This window comes from Ornithodoros turicata, chromosome 3 (assembly GCF_037126465.1).
Source record: "Ornithodoros turicata isolate Travis chromosome 3, ASM3712646v1, whole genome shotgun sequence".
NCBI classification, from domain to species: Eukaryota; Metazoa; Arthropoda; class Arachnida; order Ixodida; family Argasidae; genus Ornithodoros; species Ornithodoros turicata.
In genome coordinates, this window is record NC_088203.1 from 23954222 (window position 1) to 23968094 (window position 13873).

Below are 13873 nucleotides of genomic sequence, written 5' to 3' on the forward strand. Positions count from 1 at the left end.
GATTCCAGACTCGACGGGCTCGGGCTGGATTTCTTCGCCCTGAACCGTGTCAGCATCGTTCGACTTGTCACTGCGGCTTTGCTTACGCCTGTTCACGGCGTGACCCACAGGCACAGCTGCAGGGCGAGCTTGCCTCTGCACTCTCTTGCGGGGGCTTTTGAGCTTCTTCGACAAATAGCTCGGTGCACCTTCAAAAATAGTTGGCACAGCACCCTTGGCGAGGACGGCTCTTCTCCTACCGGACATGAGAACGTGACCATTATGTTCAGCAGACCACGTTTTCAGGACAAAGTGTGGAACAAAATGCTTCTCACAGACACGGTGTGTCCTCTGAAGCACGCGGTCTTTGCGTGGAATTGCACGCCTCCACGCGTCGAGCTGTGCTTCGTCGTCGGGTGGCTTGAAAAGAGAGTACTTTTCTGTGCAAGACTTGTAACCACTGTTACAATACGGCGCGAAACACTTCCCCATCACAATGCAGCATTCATGCGGTCACTTGGAAATAGTTGATGACTCACAATTCATCTTCAAAACGCACAAGACAACAGACACGCTTGCGTTAGTAGGCGTTGCAAAATGCGGGAGAACGGCGTTCCGAGGGGCACAGTTCGGCGCGCCATCTGGTGGCGCGCTGCTGAAGGAGAACAGCATTCTGCCCTCTCCATCCAGCGCCTTCTCCGCGGCGTTCGCTCACCTAACCTATTCTTACATCGTGGATTCCACGTCTTGCATGGAGGAAGGAAACACAGGAGCGGCCCTTCCAACTTTTTGCCATTGGGAAGGGCGTGCCAGCTTCGCACTGCATTCTGGGATGCTCCTGTCTACCATGTGACCGCTCACGTGACCCGAAGAGCATGCGCAGGCCAGCTCCCAAAGCAGACGACGGGAGCCGTGATTGTCTTGCAGTTCAGATATCTGCATTGTGATGAACGCCGCGCGTCCAGCTTTATTTGTGTGTGTTCGGAGGTTTACTCTTGGTTTACCCTTCTACTACAAGACCGGTCAGGGTCTGCAGGACAACCACGCAGGACTAGAAACATAATTCGCGGCAGCGATGTTTGTGTGACGACGTGGCCGCGTTTTGTGTGTTTGTTGCTGAAGTGGTAAAGCATGCCAGTAATCAAATTTGTACAACGATGGAGGAAATCAATTGAATCTGCAGCTGTAGCACAGCGCCAGCTTACAAAGGAACGATTCAAGATGACTCTCTCACAGACAGGGGTACGAAACAACCGGTCAAGTACGTGCTTACGAAGAAAACGTTATTCCCGTGACAGAGCTGCTTTCTGTTGAACGACAGCCGCAACCGCGCTAAGAACACGTTAACAAAACGTTGTTTCCGCAGTGGTGCTCACATTTTAAGAGTAAGTGACTTTGGAAAAGCATAAAAGCACGAAAAGCAGCGCGAGCAACAAAGCGTTGCCAAACCGAAACTTTAGAGAGGATCACGTGGTGGACAGGAAGTAATGGCGGTTTTGACAGGAGCGACCGCCAGAGGGGTCCCACGGAAATCTGCTCGAAACGGCCGCTCCTGTGTTTCCTTCCTCCATGACGTCTTGAAAGCCGCCGCCATCTTCCTTCGCGATGCCAATGCCAATTGGTCGAGCCGACTGAGAGCAAGCCAGTTGTTTGAGCGTAATCACGCGTCTTACAACTAATGCGCATACGCGACAGCCCGAACGGACGTTTCATAGGGCTAAAATGTCGCTGGGTGCTGTAATGATAATGAAATTGCGGCTGGTCAAGTAAAAAACACAATGTTTCATAGGAAGATTGCTACTCTGTAAAGTTAGGTGATTTCAAGTTGCTGCAAGCAGTGTGAATTGCTCTGGCGTATGTCCGTCACCGTCACGAAAGTGTTCGCTCCTTTGTAGTCTCGGATCGGGTTGGAAATTTTTAGGTCACAGAATATTGCGATTCCAATGAGGGCTTCTGAGGGATCTTTTGGCATTGGCAGTTCCGTGGGACTGCTTGTGGCCTTCAGCAACGCGAGCGTAGTTTTTCGTTCTTTTTGGGCAAAGCCGTGTTTTTTATTTCTTTATTTTTTTGCGATCATGTGAAACGTGGATCAATTAGAGCCGCAAAAATAAAAAAGTAAAAATCAGAAAAAAGTATTATCAGTGGTGACTAATATACAGAATAATGCTTTATTATTACACAGACTCCCCGTTGCTGTTATTGCAGAAATATTGGCAATATTGGAGCAAAATGGGCTTGCCAATATGGGCAGCCCATATTGGTCCAATATGGAGCCTGGTTGCACTCCCCATATTGGTCCAATATTGGCAGCCCACATTGGGCCAATATTGGCAATCTTGGCAACCCATATGGGTCCAATATTGGACCAATATTGGCGTGGTGCTTTGGTAGGCGAACTACGCGAGATGCAAGATGACGGTGCAAGCTCACATAGCATTTTATGCTGCTCAAGGTGATCTTGAGTAACTCTTTCTGGATGGAACGAAATGGATTGCAATAACAGAAATCCTCAACAGCGTAACATCGAAAGGCTCCATAGTTCGGGGTTCGGGATTTGCCGTGCGCGAGCGTTACGACGTTAATATATTAATCATACTGCCTCCTTCCACGGTGTACTAAACGATCAACAGCGTCACTCCCGTGTATCGTGATATCGTTTCGGATTATCGGATTGTGTACAGTACCGGCACGATGAAAACTGGTTTACTAGAGAACTCGCTAATGAGCAAGACTTACCAATGCGTCACAACCTCTTTATATACAGTACTAATACATTTAACGAGGGTCATACTATAATAGAAATATTCACATGGCTTCGCCGTAGAACAACAACACCACCAACAACGACAGATAAAGCATGAATGGTGATGTCATGGTGTGTTCCCCTGCTTAGGTGCTCAACCGCAAAGGAGCGACAAGAGTACGCGGTTCTAGACTATACATATCTCACCCGCTGATCGGCTTCGAGTGCTTCATTCATGTCCCAAGGCACATCGTATGCCTCATCCATGCGCCGCATCGTGCTACGGGCTATTGTGGCGTACTCCCGGTTGGCCCAGCTGGCGCGGCGCAGCGTCGTTGCCTGGTACAGGATTGGAGAATCTGTGGGAAAAGCAAAGAGGACGCTTTGAGCAATAAAGATCGACGAAAACTTGTAAAAAGGTACATCCCGCGACAAGTTATTGTTTGATAAGGGGGTATATTTAATGGTGAAAGAAAAAAAATGAAAGGTTAAGCCATTCCAGAGGCTTGTTATTTCCAAAAACAAAGACAAATAGAAAACAAGAAGATGAAGAAAAAACTGAAACATAGAAAAGTCTAGAGACATACCGAAAAAGACAGTGTTCAAACCGCAGACACTGATTCTCTTGAGCGAGAATGTGTAAAGCATGTTTATTAAGACTGGGGCCACCCCCGGCAATATATTTCTGCGAAGGGGGTGGTTGCGTCTGGCTCCGGATGGTGTCCTACATATACACTGTCTAATGCCAATTCAAGCATTTGGTGACGATGGAACAACAGGGGGGTCAGGGCTTTGCCCCGAGTCTTTACGAGTTCCTTGTTTCCTCGCGTTCCGGTCACGTTCATGTCACGGGGGACTAAACTGAAATTGAGGGCACATACGAATGGCAAGTAGCGGAGACGAGCGCCGACCTTCAACTGCTAAAGTTTCCTACGACACGAAATTGTGCCAGCTATAGTCCCAGAAAGAGTATCGCCATCATATCCAGTCGATTCGCGTGTGTTATCGGTGACATTGAGCTCGCATTACGTGATATGTACATAAAACGGGTATCGGTGTCGCTCTCCTCCTCACCTTTCTTGACGGCGATCCTCTTGTAGCAGATGACGGCAACGGCCACTGATGACGAAATAATAATCAGGGATGCCACGACGGGTAGTATAAGACGTGCTTGCATCACAGCTGTGGCGTCAGACAGTCCACCGTAACCTTCCTGACCTTGCTCTGTAGAATGTTAACAAATAAATACCATTGGCAGCTAATAATCGACAAGAACAGAAATAGCGACACTCGCAGTTCTTGGAGCGGCTGCTGACTATACCCAGTGTACCCAGTGAAGTATCTAGCGCAAGAAAGGCGCCCATGGCTAACGGTGTGACTGCACCTCTGTCACAGCATCCGACACCTACCTCTACAATGAAACAGGCGGGGGAGGGGGGGGGTGGCGCCTTGGGTCTTGAGCGCGTCTGGAGGAGGAGCATAAATTACAGATGACGCAACGGGTTCATCGTGCACCTTTCATTTTTGCGTAAAAGTAACGGATTCTTTTATTCCGGAGAAATGTTTATACTTTAGTGTCCTTTACTTTCTATCGACACTGGGGCCATATGAAACCACGCAACGCCGTGCAATCAGACGCGCCAATTACCATCCGCAGTCGTTGTGAACGGTGTAGGCTCGGTGGCATCCCCACGACCGTACATGCTGTACGCCGCCAGAGCCACTTCGTACGTCGTTTGCCGCCTGAGACCTTCCAGGCCGATGTTCTGTGCGTGCGGGGGGAAGAAGATGGACTTCCACAAACCGCCGTCTCGCTCACGATACTGCAACACGTATTCTGGAAAGGATTAAAAAATATATATAAAAGGTAGGTGAGTAAATCTAGTAAGGGATTTCATGTGGTTTGATACTAAGGAGCACGAACTGTAAGCGGGAAGTAAAGCATACCGGCCATCACACTCTTCAACAGAACTTCACCGCACAGCATGCTCCTAGCAAAGCACCATCTTGAATGATATCATTATCTGCCCTGATTTGTTGAAAACGGGCAGCGTACGCCTTTTTCTGCTGTTCATTGTGCTGTTTGTGTTTACTTATGCTGTTCATAATTGTCACAAAAAACGCGTACGCCTCCCGTTTTCAACAAATCAGGGCAGATAATGATATCATTCGAGATGATGGTTGGCTAGGAGCGTGCTATGCAGTGAAGTTCATTTCTAAGAGTGCATCTACCAGTGAGTTCTAGAGCGTATGTTTCCGTGCCACTCGATATCGAACACGAATGCTGCACACTCTCTCGCAACCGGACGGATGATCTCTAAACACGCGCACTCTTAAAACAGGTGGGCCTGCTGTTGTTGGCTTCACCGCATATCACATTAGAAAACGGAGGCGTACGCCTGTTTGTGACACTTGCTCAATTATGTTAATTCTCACAAAAAGGCTTACGCCCCGCGCTAACCTGGAGTGATAATGGTATCGTCTTGTAGCCGCTGCACTGTTAAAACAGCACTTCACCACATAGCAAGCTTCTAGCCAACCATCATGCCGAATGATATCATTCTGTGTCATGATATGTTCAAAACAGGGGGAGGCGCCCACCTGGGACAAGATAATCTGTCCCAGATAGGCGCCTCCTCCCATTTTCACCAAATTAATGCACAGAATGATATCATTCGGAATGATGGTTGGCTAGGAGCGTGCTATGTGGTGAAGTTCTGTTTTAACAGTGTGCTCTCAGGATCACGGCAGCGCTACACCCTTAGAAAAAAGGTGGAGCAGTTACACCTTTTAGGAGGCAATAGTTGTCGCATATGTTATGCCTAAACGGTTGCAAAGTACTACCTGCTACCTCACTCTCTGCGACGAATGATGTGGTTACCGCTTCTGATTCGGTGAGCGAGGGGGGCGTACCTTTTTTTTTGTAGCAATTTGGATATATGATAATTGCTTTTACACCCTTCATCAGACGCCATGTTGATCTAGGTGGTAACTATAGAAGTTACCACCTTTTCACACCCTTTTTTCTTAGAGTGTAGTGTTAAGGCGCCGCTTTTCAGAGCATAACTTTCTAGATATTGCGATAGCTCTGTGCGACTCGGTGCGGCATATTGCTCAATATTATTTAATAATATTAGTGGGGAAGTTTCATGAGTGTTCGGGGCAATATGTGCTGTGGCACTGACAATTACGGAATACTTACGCGTCAGGCTCTTTCTGTCTCTATTCTTGTCTGTCAACGTCAACGCTACGGAGCAGCAGGTCACCTTGGAGATGGTAAACGGTGGTGGGTCAGGTAAATCTGTAGAGAGCAGAAGAGTGCACATGCAATCGCTTTCTTGACTGACCTAAAGGCTGAGATAAGGTTGAGGGAATCTATCGAGAATTATATACGTACAATACATATCTGCACTGATCAATACAATATTTAAACTCTGACAAAAAGCATCTATGAGTAGGCTGTAGTGTCTCGCTGCAACCCCTCTTGACGTATTTGCGACCTTTTGCGACCTGACAACAAAGTTTTTCATCCCCTCACCTTCTTCAAGCGTCGTTAGCACCAGCTGGTGCGAAGAAGGCCCCGTGCCCGCAGTGTTAAACGCTTGTACGACTACAGAGTATCGCGTGTTCAGCTGTAGTCCTCGGACAACCGCTTGTCTCGGGTCAGGCCCTGTCACCGTCTGGTATGTGTATGGTAGCGAGGATTCGTAAGGCCGGTAGCCGACGTAGTAACCTTGAATCTTGCCGTTCTGGTGGTCCGATGGTGGAGGCTGAAAGAGCAGCGAGAGATAAATCAGAATCGGCAAATGTCTCATTGGACGCGTGCTTTGTGGCAGGGTTCAGTTTTAGCGAGCACATTCGTGAGCGTAACCAACTATTTAAAACGCCAGTTTCACTGCATAGCGCGCCCACGGGTCATCACTGCAAAGTCTGATACCACTATCACACCTTAGTCGGTGTGATTAATAATTGGGTGTTTACGTCGCGAGACAACTGAGCTTAGTCGGTGTGAGAGCCGTACGTATGCGCCTTTTGGTCACGACAGTTTCTCACCAGGGGGTGCACAATTTCAACAATGCACTTGTAGGTAACATTTGCAACAGCTCCTCGCTTCTCTAACAGTGAGGCTAACTGAAGATATTTTTTTCTTAGATATCAATTACGAGAGTACGAGAAACCTGACAACGATATCATTGCTCCCACACCAGCATTGAAGGAGAAACCGGCTACACATGTTTTGGAACAGTGATGTGGAAGGTCTAAAAAATACACGCTCTTTAGAACCACATCATTTTTGTGCTTCATATACGTCGTACTATTCTGGTGTTGCTGTGCCTGTGGTATTCAGTTTCGGTGCGGGTACGACGAATCAAGAAAAGACGACTTTGCGTGATTTTTCCGTCGTTGTATTCTGCACACCACAGCCGTCGGGGGGTCACCTCTGTGTACTGATTCACTGTTTCTCAATCATGCTTCCTATTAACCAAACAATCTCACACATCTTCCGAGGTGGGGTATCTCACCGCAGCGGTGAAGCTCCTTGCATTATCATCACCAATTTATTGTTTACTCCTATGTAAGCACGCTGGGGGGTGAGAAAACGTGGCGTCGACAACGTGCTCGTGTACGCTATATCCTTGAAGACCTAATCTCTGTTCCGCAGAAACACAATCCTCATCGCTGACGCACTTAGCCGATCTCGTAACGGAAACTCTACAGAAAGATATACACGTTGAACCTTGGACGGCATCACACATCCGCCCTTTACAGCTTCCTCCGTGTCGTCAACCAGGAAAGCCACAACTTCCTACGGGGCAAAGGCCTCGTGAGCACGTCGCATTCTAGTTCGCCATCAAGGCGCAGAAGGCACGCTATTTTCAACGTTAGCGAAGAACCAAAGAACCATGAAGCTGTTTATTTTGTTCCTTTGTTTGTCTACGGTGGCCTTAGTGGGAGCAGAGGAAGAAGAAGAGGAGGATGAGAAGTGTCCCGAAGACTACCTCGACTGTGGCGGAGGACATTGCGTCGACCAGCAGTTCCAGTGCAATGGGCTCGCTGACTGTAGCGATGGACGTGATGAACAGAACTGTCCGGAGCTGCACTGCCCTCAAGACCAGTTCTCATGTATGAGTCTAAAACGGTGCCTACCCAGAGCGCTATTATGCGATATAACCATCGATTGCCCGGATGGGTCCGATGAAATTGGTTGTGAGAACTACACGTGCTCTGGGTTCAAATGCAAGAACAACAAGTGCACGCTGAAAGAATGGAAATGCGATGGAGACGATGACTGCGGCGATGGTTCCGACGAGGAAGACTGTCCCGCTCCGCAGTGTCCGAAAGATGCGATATTCTGCAAGGAGAAGAACAGGTGCATAGGAAAGGTCGCAATCTGCGACGGCTTGCGAGACTGCCCAGATGGTTCAGACGAAGCAGATTGTGATAAGCGACCTTGTGATGGCTTCCGATGCAAAGACAACGAATGTATCAAACAGGAATATCGCTGTGATGGTGATGACGACTGCGTTGATGAGTCTGATGAAGAAGGGTGTCCGTTGGAGTGTCCTGCTGAGGAGCTGGCGTGCGATCCGCTCAAGAAGTGCTTATCAATATCGCACGTTAGGTGTAACGGCGCCGTGGACTGCCCGGACCGGTCGGATGAAGCTGACTGTGAGAACTACTTGTGCGAAGGCTTCAAGTGTCCAAACTTCAAGTGTATCCGAAAAAGTTGGGTTTGCGATGATGACAACGACTGTGGGGACTGGGCTGACGAAAAAGATTGTCCGAAACAACGGAGGCAGACAGTGCTTCTGCTTTGACAGTACAGGCACGAGTGTAAACACGAAGCAATTTGCCCTCTGCAGAAGTCAGGCCTGGCCCGACTAATTTAAATGTAAAACCTGGAGAATGGGTTTAAACAACATGGCTTGTACAAGGAAGTATGCGGTCGTGGCAGAGTGTAGAGCTAACAATATATTTTTTTTACAAATAGTAAGGCATACTAAGCCCTGTGAAGCTTGTGATTCAGGTTCATCACTATGCCAGAAGCGTAGTTTCCGTTGAGGTAAGAGTATAGTGTCCTAACGTCAATTGCATCAACGTCAATAGGTTCCTAACGTCAATTTTCGTGAATCGCTCGTTGACGTTATCAATTTCGGTTCAGTTCAGATTGGTGATCGTTGGTTAGCATTGATATCGGAGAGAGGTGACAGCTAGTGCGAGTTAGTGTTTGTTCTGGGCTGTGGTGTGGTATTATAGTGCGCCCTGACAACATAAAAACACGTGCGTGGCGAATAAACGAGGATGGAAGAGTAGACAGATATTTGGCGTTGTTTGAGAAGACAGCACTAGTCGTATTCGCTACGTGTGTTAGGGATCGTCGATTGTTCTATGTAATGTATCAATTGTGTTACAGTCGATCGTTGCCGATCATGCTGTACCGCGTAGAAGAGAAGTCTACACGGGTTATGGAAATCGATTATAGTACCGCTATCGAAAACTAGTCTACTGGACCAATAGAAATTACGAACGCCCATTCGAACCTAATACTGGGCCACCAAGCAGGTCTTATGGGGACTGCCTGCCGTGCATTGTGTTGTAGAGCTCCCGTCAACCTTAATAGTAACACTGGAAAACAATTCGGTCTCGTTTCCGAGCGCGCTAACAGTCACCCCGGGGACACTGGGGGATGTTGAGTGAACAAAATCTTTACGTTAAACTAACAGAATAATCTTGCTCAACTAAGATTTCCTCATGTCACCCAAGGGTAGCGGTAATCGCGCTCGGGAACGAGACCATATTTTTTTCGGTGTTATTATCAGAGTTCGAGGCAATTCGTTACTGTAACTAAGTTCCTATTTTTAGTAACTTGTAACTTAACCCGATACTTTTGCGCCGTGGTAACTTTCAGAGGAACTCGTCTCTTTTTCTGGTAACTTTGCCAAAGTAACTTAAGCTAAGTGCCAAGTTACTTTTAATTCGCTTTTCAATCACCTCCACATATTTTCTTACTTTCTCTCCAGTTCTTTCATGGCATTTTATGTCATAAAACGTGATATTCAATCAATAACAGTATTCCATTCAGGAAGTATAGGAACAGCTGCCATTGAAATGAAGCTGAACCACCGTGCGCCCACGGGGAGTCAGACGCAAAGAGTTCAAATTATTGTACGTAAACGAAAATTATCTGAGCGTGTTGCACTCCTCCGCAGGCAACTCAAGGTCGAACTGAACTGCTCACGCGCGTTGCACCTGTGTAGTGATGTTTTGTGTCCGAAGTAACTTGGAAGTAACTCGTTCTCTTTTTAAGTAACTCCGTAACTGCGAGTTACATTTCAGGCTGAAGAACTTCGTTGATGACTTAGTTACATTTTTCACACGGTAACTTATCTCGTAACGAGTCTTTCTGACGGGTAACTTCTCAATCTGTGGTTATTACTAAGGTTGACGCGAGCTGTACAGTACGTTGGTAGGTAACCTGAGCAGCATGTATGACTAGAGAAGTCTGAACAACCTTTACAACGTTAACATGTTGAGAATTTTTTCCCCCGGAAGGGCTGTTGGAAATAAACTTCCTATTAAAATTTCGATTGTGACGTGACACTATAAGCCCTGTGTAGTAGACGTTCTATAGAAGTTGATCGTATGAACCCAAAACCACGCTGTAAAAAGACAACGTGGCCAAGAGTAAAACACTCCGTGCTTCGTTGGTAGCTTACCTTCCATTGTATTTTGAAATGTGTGCTTCCGAGCCCTGATATCCGAACGTCAAGTGGCGAAGCCGTTGGAGCTACAAAAAGACAAGATGTGTTGTGAGCCAGCGTATACCGCTTGCCAAATGCAAAGCGTTTTCCGGTGCAACTGTTGTAACCGTATCAGCCGTTCCAACTATTGCAACTGAGCGCACATATGCATGGAAGAGGATCGCGTTATAAACCTACCTTTGCAGTAGCGAACGCACGGTGGGCCTCCCGTCACTAACAAGTGCTAAATTTACAAGACATGTGCGTCGTCTTCTCCCACGCACACTGACATGGACATATAGTATTTCAATACCGAAATCCAAGATTTCCAATGGATTTCCAATTATACAATGGATTTCCGTCTACTCTTCCTTCTCCCACCACGCGCTTCGACAAAGAAACCGTCCCCCCCCCCAAATCCGAGGGTCTGCATCCACCCCTGACTCTAGCCCTGACTAGTGCACACGTCGTGCCTGTTTGTTTTAATGGTAAGCTTGTGTAGCATCGGCGAGAAACTACAGAATACAAGGGGACACAGTTGAGAAAGAGTTTCCAAGTGTTGAATACAGGTGAATGTACTTCCCCTAACAATAATAAAGGAGTAGCCTTATGGGGCCGACCGCCGTATAGGTCTGTGTGTGTCTCACCTATATTGGGTCAACCATCACGTGACACCCTATCACAGCGCGAGGTGGTCATCTGATATGGCCGCGTGACGGTCGTAAATCGCATATCAACGCGTTTGGCACAACGCCCAAAGCGCCCAATGCCCAATACGTTTACCAACACGTTCTTGGGAAGTAATGATATTAATCTTCACATGCAAGAGTACAAAACCTAAAAATAGTTAAAGGGTTCGGAGTCACTCAGCGTCACTGTACGTGGGGGAGGGGAGACGTACAATGAAAACAGGCCTGCACTGTACCGGGAAGTCTGGTTTGCGGAATCTTTAGAGCAATACCGCGCACAGCGGCATTATTGTGGATTTCTACACAACACTACAAGCAGGACAGGCGTGCAGATATAGTAACAGGCTCACCTTCCTCACTGGTCAAGAAATGGAGTGACGTAGATGGAACGCTTATCCCGACACGATTTTCGGACAACATGTATCCCCCATAGCCAGTGCCCGGAAGAAGATCACTCAAGTACACGGACGTCTCCGAGCCAGATACAGTGATCAGGGTAAGCTTGCGGCTCTGCGCTGTAAAAGTAATGCGACAGAAAGACCTTCTCTCAGCGTTTCAGCGGTACGTTCATTCGTAAGCATTTTCGAAACATCATAACATCTGATATTAAAGCGATCGTTTATGTTAGCAACAATTTTGAGGCCACCAACGGCAAACTGTTAATAATATTAAAATCATCAACACCTAGGCACAGTGCCTGGTGCAGAGGTTTGCGTACACACGAATACTAGAAAAAAGAAGGAAGTCACTGATAAATTGATGTTAACATTGCCTTGAGCTTGAGGGGAAAACACAGGTCGGACACAGGACGAGATGAACAGATAGACTCACGAACCAGCAATGAAGCTTTAATACAAGTACAAGGGAGACAGGGTAAAAAGAAAGTGTACACTTCGGTGTCTCAGCGTAGGTGAATATCAGGCGCGTAATACGACTTAACGGTCGGTGGTAGCACCGACCGTTAAGCGGTTCGTATTACGCGCCTCATATTCACCTACGCTGAGACACCGATTAAAGCTTTAAAGCTGTATTAAAGCTTCATTGCTGGCTCGTGAGTCTATCTGTTCATCTCGTCCTGTGTTCGTCCTGTGGTTCCCCTCAAGCTCAAGGCAATGTTAACATCAATTCAACACCAGCTAGTTTGCCTGCTCCTGCTATGTTCACCGATAAAGTCGACTGAAGGCTTCGTTATTGTTCTTAGGCGCTTGAGGATTTGTGTGTTTGTCCTTTCTACTGTGTTCGTTTCTTCTACGATGTTTCGTATCATCCCCCCCCCCCCCCAAATGAGTTTGATAACTCATTTCTTCTACAGACATTCCAATGGGAAGAGTAACTGCACTGGTCTTCGGGTGATACGACCAGACGGCAACTTGATGACACAGGAACGAACTTGGCCGTCCCTTCCCTTGTAGTGCTCCAGTATTGGAACTAATTTCCACAAGTGACGTGGAATTTTGTCTTCATGTAGGAGAGCTACGTCCCCCTCCTTGAACCCCACTGGGTTGTCCACTGTGGCAACATGGGCAGATTTCAACTCCAGCAGATATTCGCGCCTCCACCGTCGCCAAAACTGCGAATGGCGCAGGTAGGGCGAAATGCTAATGGCGAAGGTAGTGCAGTCAAAGTACGCCCGATCAAAAGGTATGCCGGGGTCGGTGCACTTGCTCGCTCGGTGAGGTGAAGAGGTAGGTTAGTGGACGAGAGTCAACTGTTGCCTCCGCTTCATGCAAGACAGTTGTCATCTCCTCAAATGTCAAGCATTGTCGTCCGAGAACTCGTCCGGAGGCACTGCTTCACGGTTCTAACCATCCTTTCCCAAAATCCGCCCCACCAGGCGGCACGTTCAACAATGTATTTCCAGTGTATCCGGTGTTCGGAAGCGAAGTTTTGTACCTCTACCGTTGCGGATAACGTTCCATAAATTGCGGATGTCACGTTGCGCTCTCTTGAATGTCAGGGCGTTATCGCTGTACCTGTTGAAGGCACTCCTCTTCGTGAAATGAAGCGTCGAAACGCCATTACGAATGCTTTAGAAGTCAGGTCGGACACCAGTTCAAGGTGGACGGCTCTTGAGGTGGCACAGGTGAACAGAGCTACGTATGGTTTCACCTGTGTGTCGCTCACTTTTACATATAGTGGACCGGCAAAACCGATTCCAGAGGTGTCAAAGGGATGTCTCCGCTCAAGTCGATCGGCAGGTAGACGAGCCGTAGGCGCTGTTGCATGGCATGCCCGAAAGCGGGCGTATACTCTGCATTGGTTTATGACTGTTTTTACCAGCTGCCTGGCTCGAGTGATCCACCACTTTTCACGTCTCTCCGACAGCGTGGTCTGGAGACCTCCGTGTAAAGTGCGACGATGTGCCGCCTCCACGATGTGTCGAGTTAGCTCATACTCCTTTGGTAGCAAAATGGGGTGTTTGATTTCTTCGGATTCTTCAGCGTACTGCAGCCTTCCAGTGAGTCGTAGGAGTCCATTCCCGTCGAGGTATGGCTGTAGCTCAGCTATCCTTGACGACTTCTGTAGTGCCAAGCCGTGGGAATGGGCTAGTACCTCATCTGCGTAAGCATCGCTCTGTACTTGTTTGATGCAGAATATTTCGGCTGTGTCCATTTCCTCAGCGGTGAGTGGATCGTTCTTGAGGTTTCTTCGCCGGCAGCTTTCCGTAAACCGAAAAATCAATGCAGTGACTCGCAATATGCGTTGCTAGCTGCTGTAAT

The 13873-nt window shown here is 47.7% G+C and overlaps 1 protein-coding gene across 3 annotated transcripts in view; it reads right to left on the minus strand.

The window, feature by feature from the left end:
• Positions 1–13873, minus strand: part of LOC135388306 (cell adhesion molecule Dscam1-like) — a 56513-nt gene that overhangs the window by 10104 nt on the left and 32536 nt on the right. For 2 of the 3 annotated variants that reach the window (XM_064617770.1, XM_064617769.1), the window contains 8 exons: positions 11504–11668; positions 10441–10511; positions 6261–6492; positions 5925–6023; positions 4371–4559; positions 4132–4188; positions 3797–3946; positions 2930–3081 (listed from right to left, as the gene is read on the minus strand). In XM_064617770.1, the coding sequence (XP_064473840.1) occupies positions 2930–3081; positions 3797–3946; positions 4132–4188; positions 4371–4559; positions 5925–6023; positions 6261–6492; positions 10441–10511; positions 11504–11668 (1115 nt within the window). The remainder of the gene's footprint in view (positions 1–2929; positions 3082–3796; positions 3947–4131; positions 4189–4370; positions 4560–5924; positions 6024–6260; positions 6493–10440; positions 10512–11503; positions 11669–13873) is intronic. The other variant, XM_064617771.1, reaches the window with a different exon arrangement.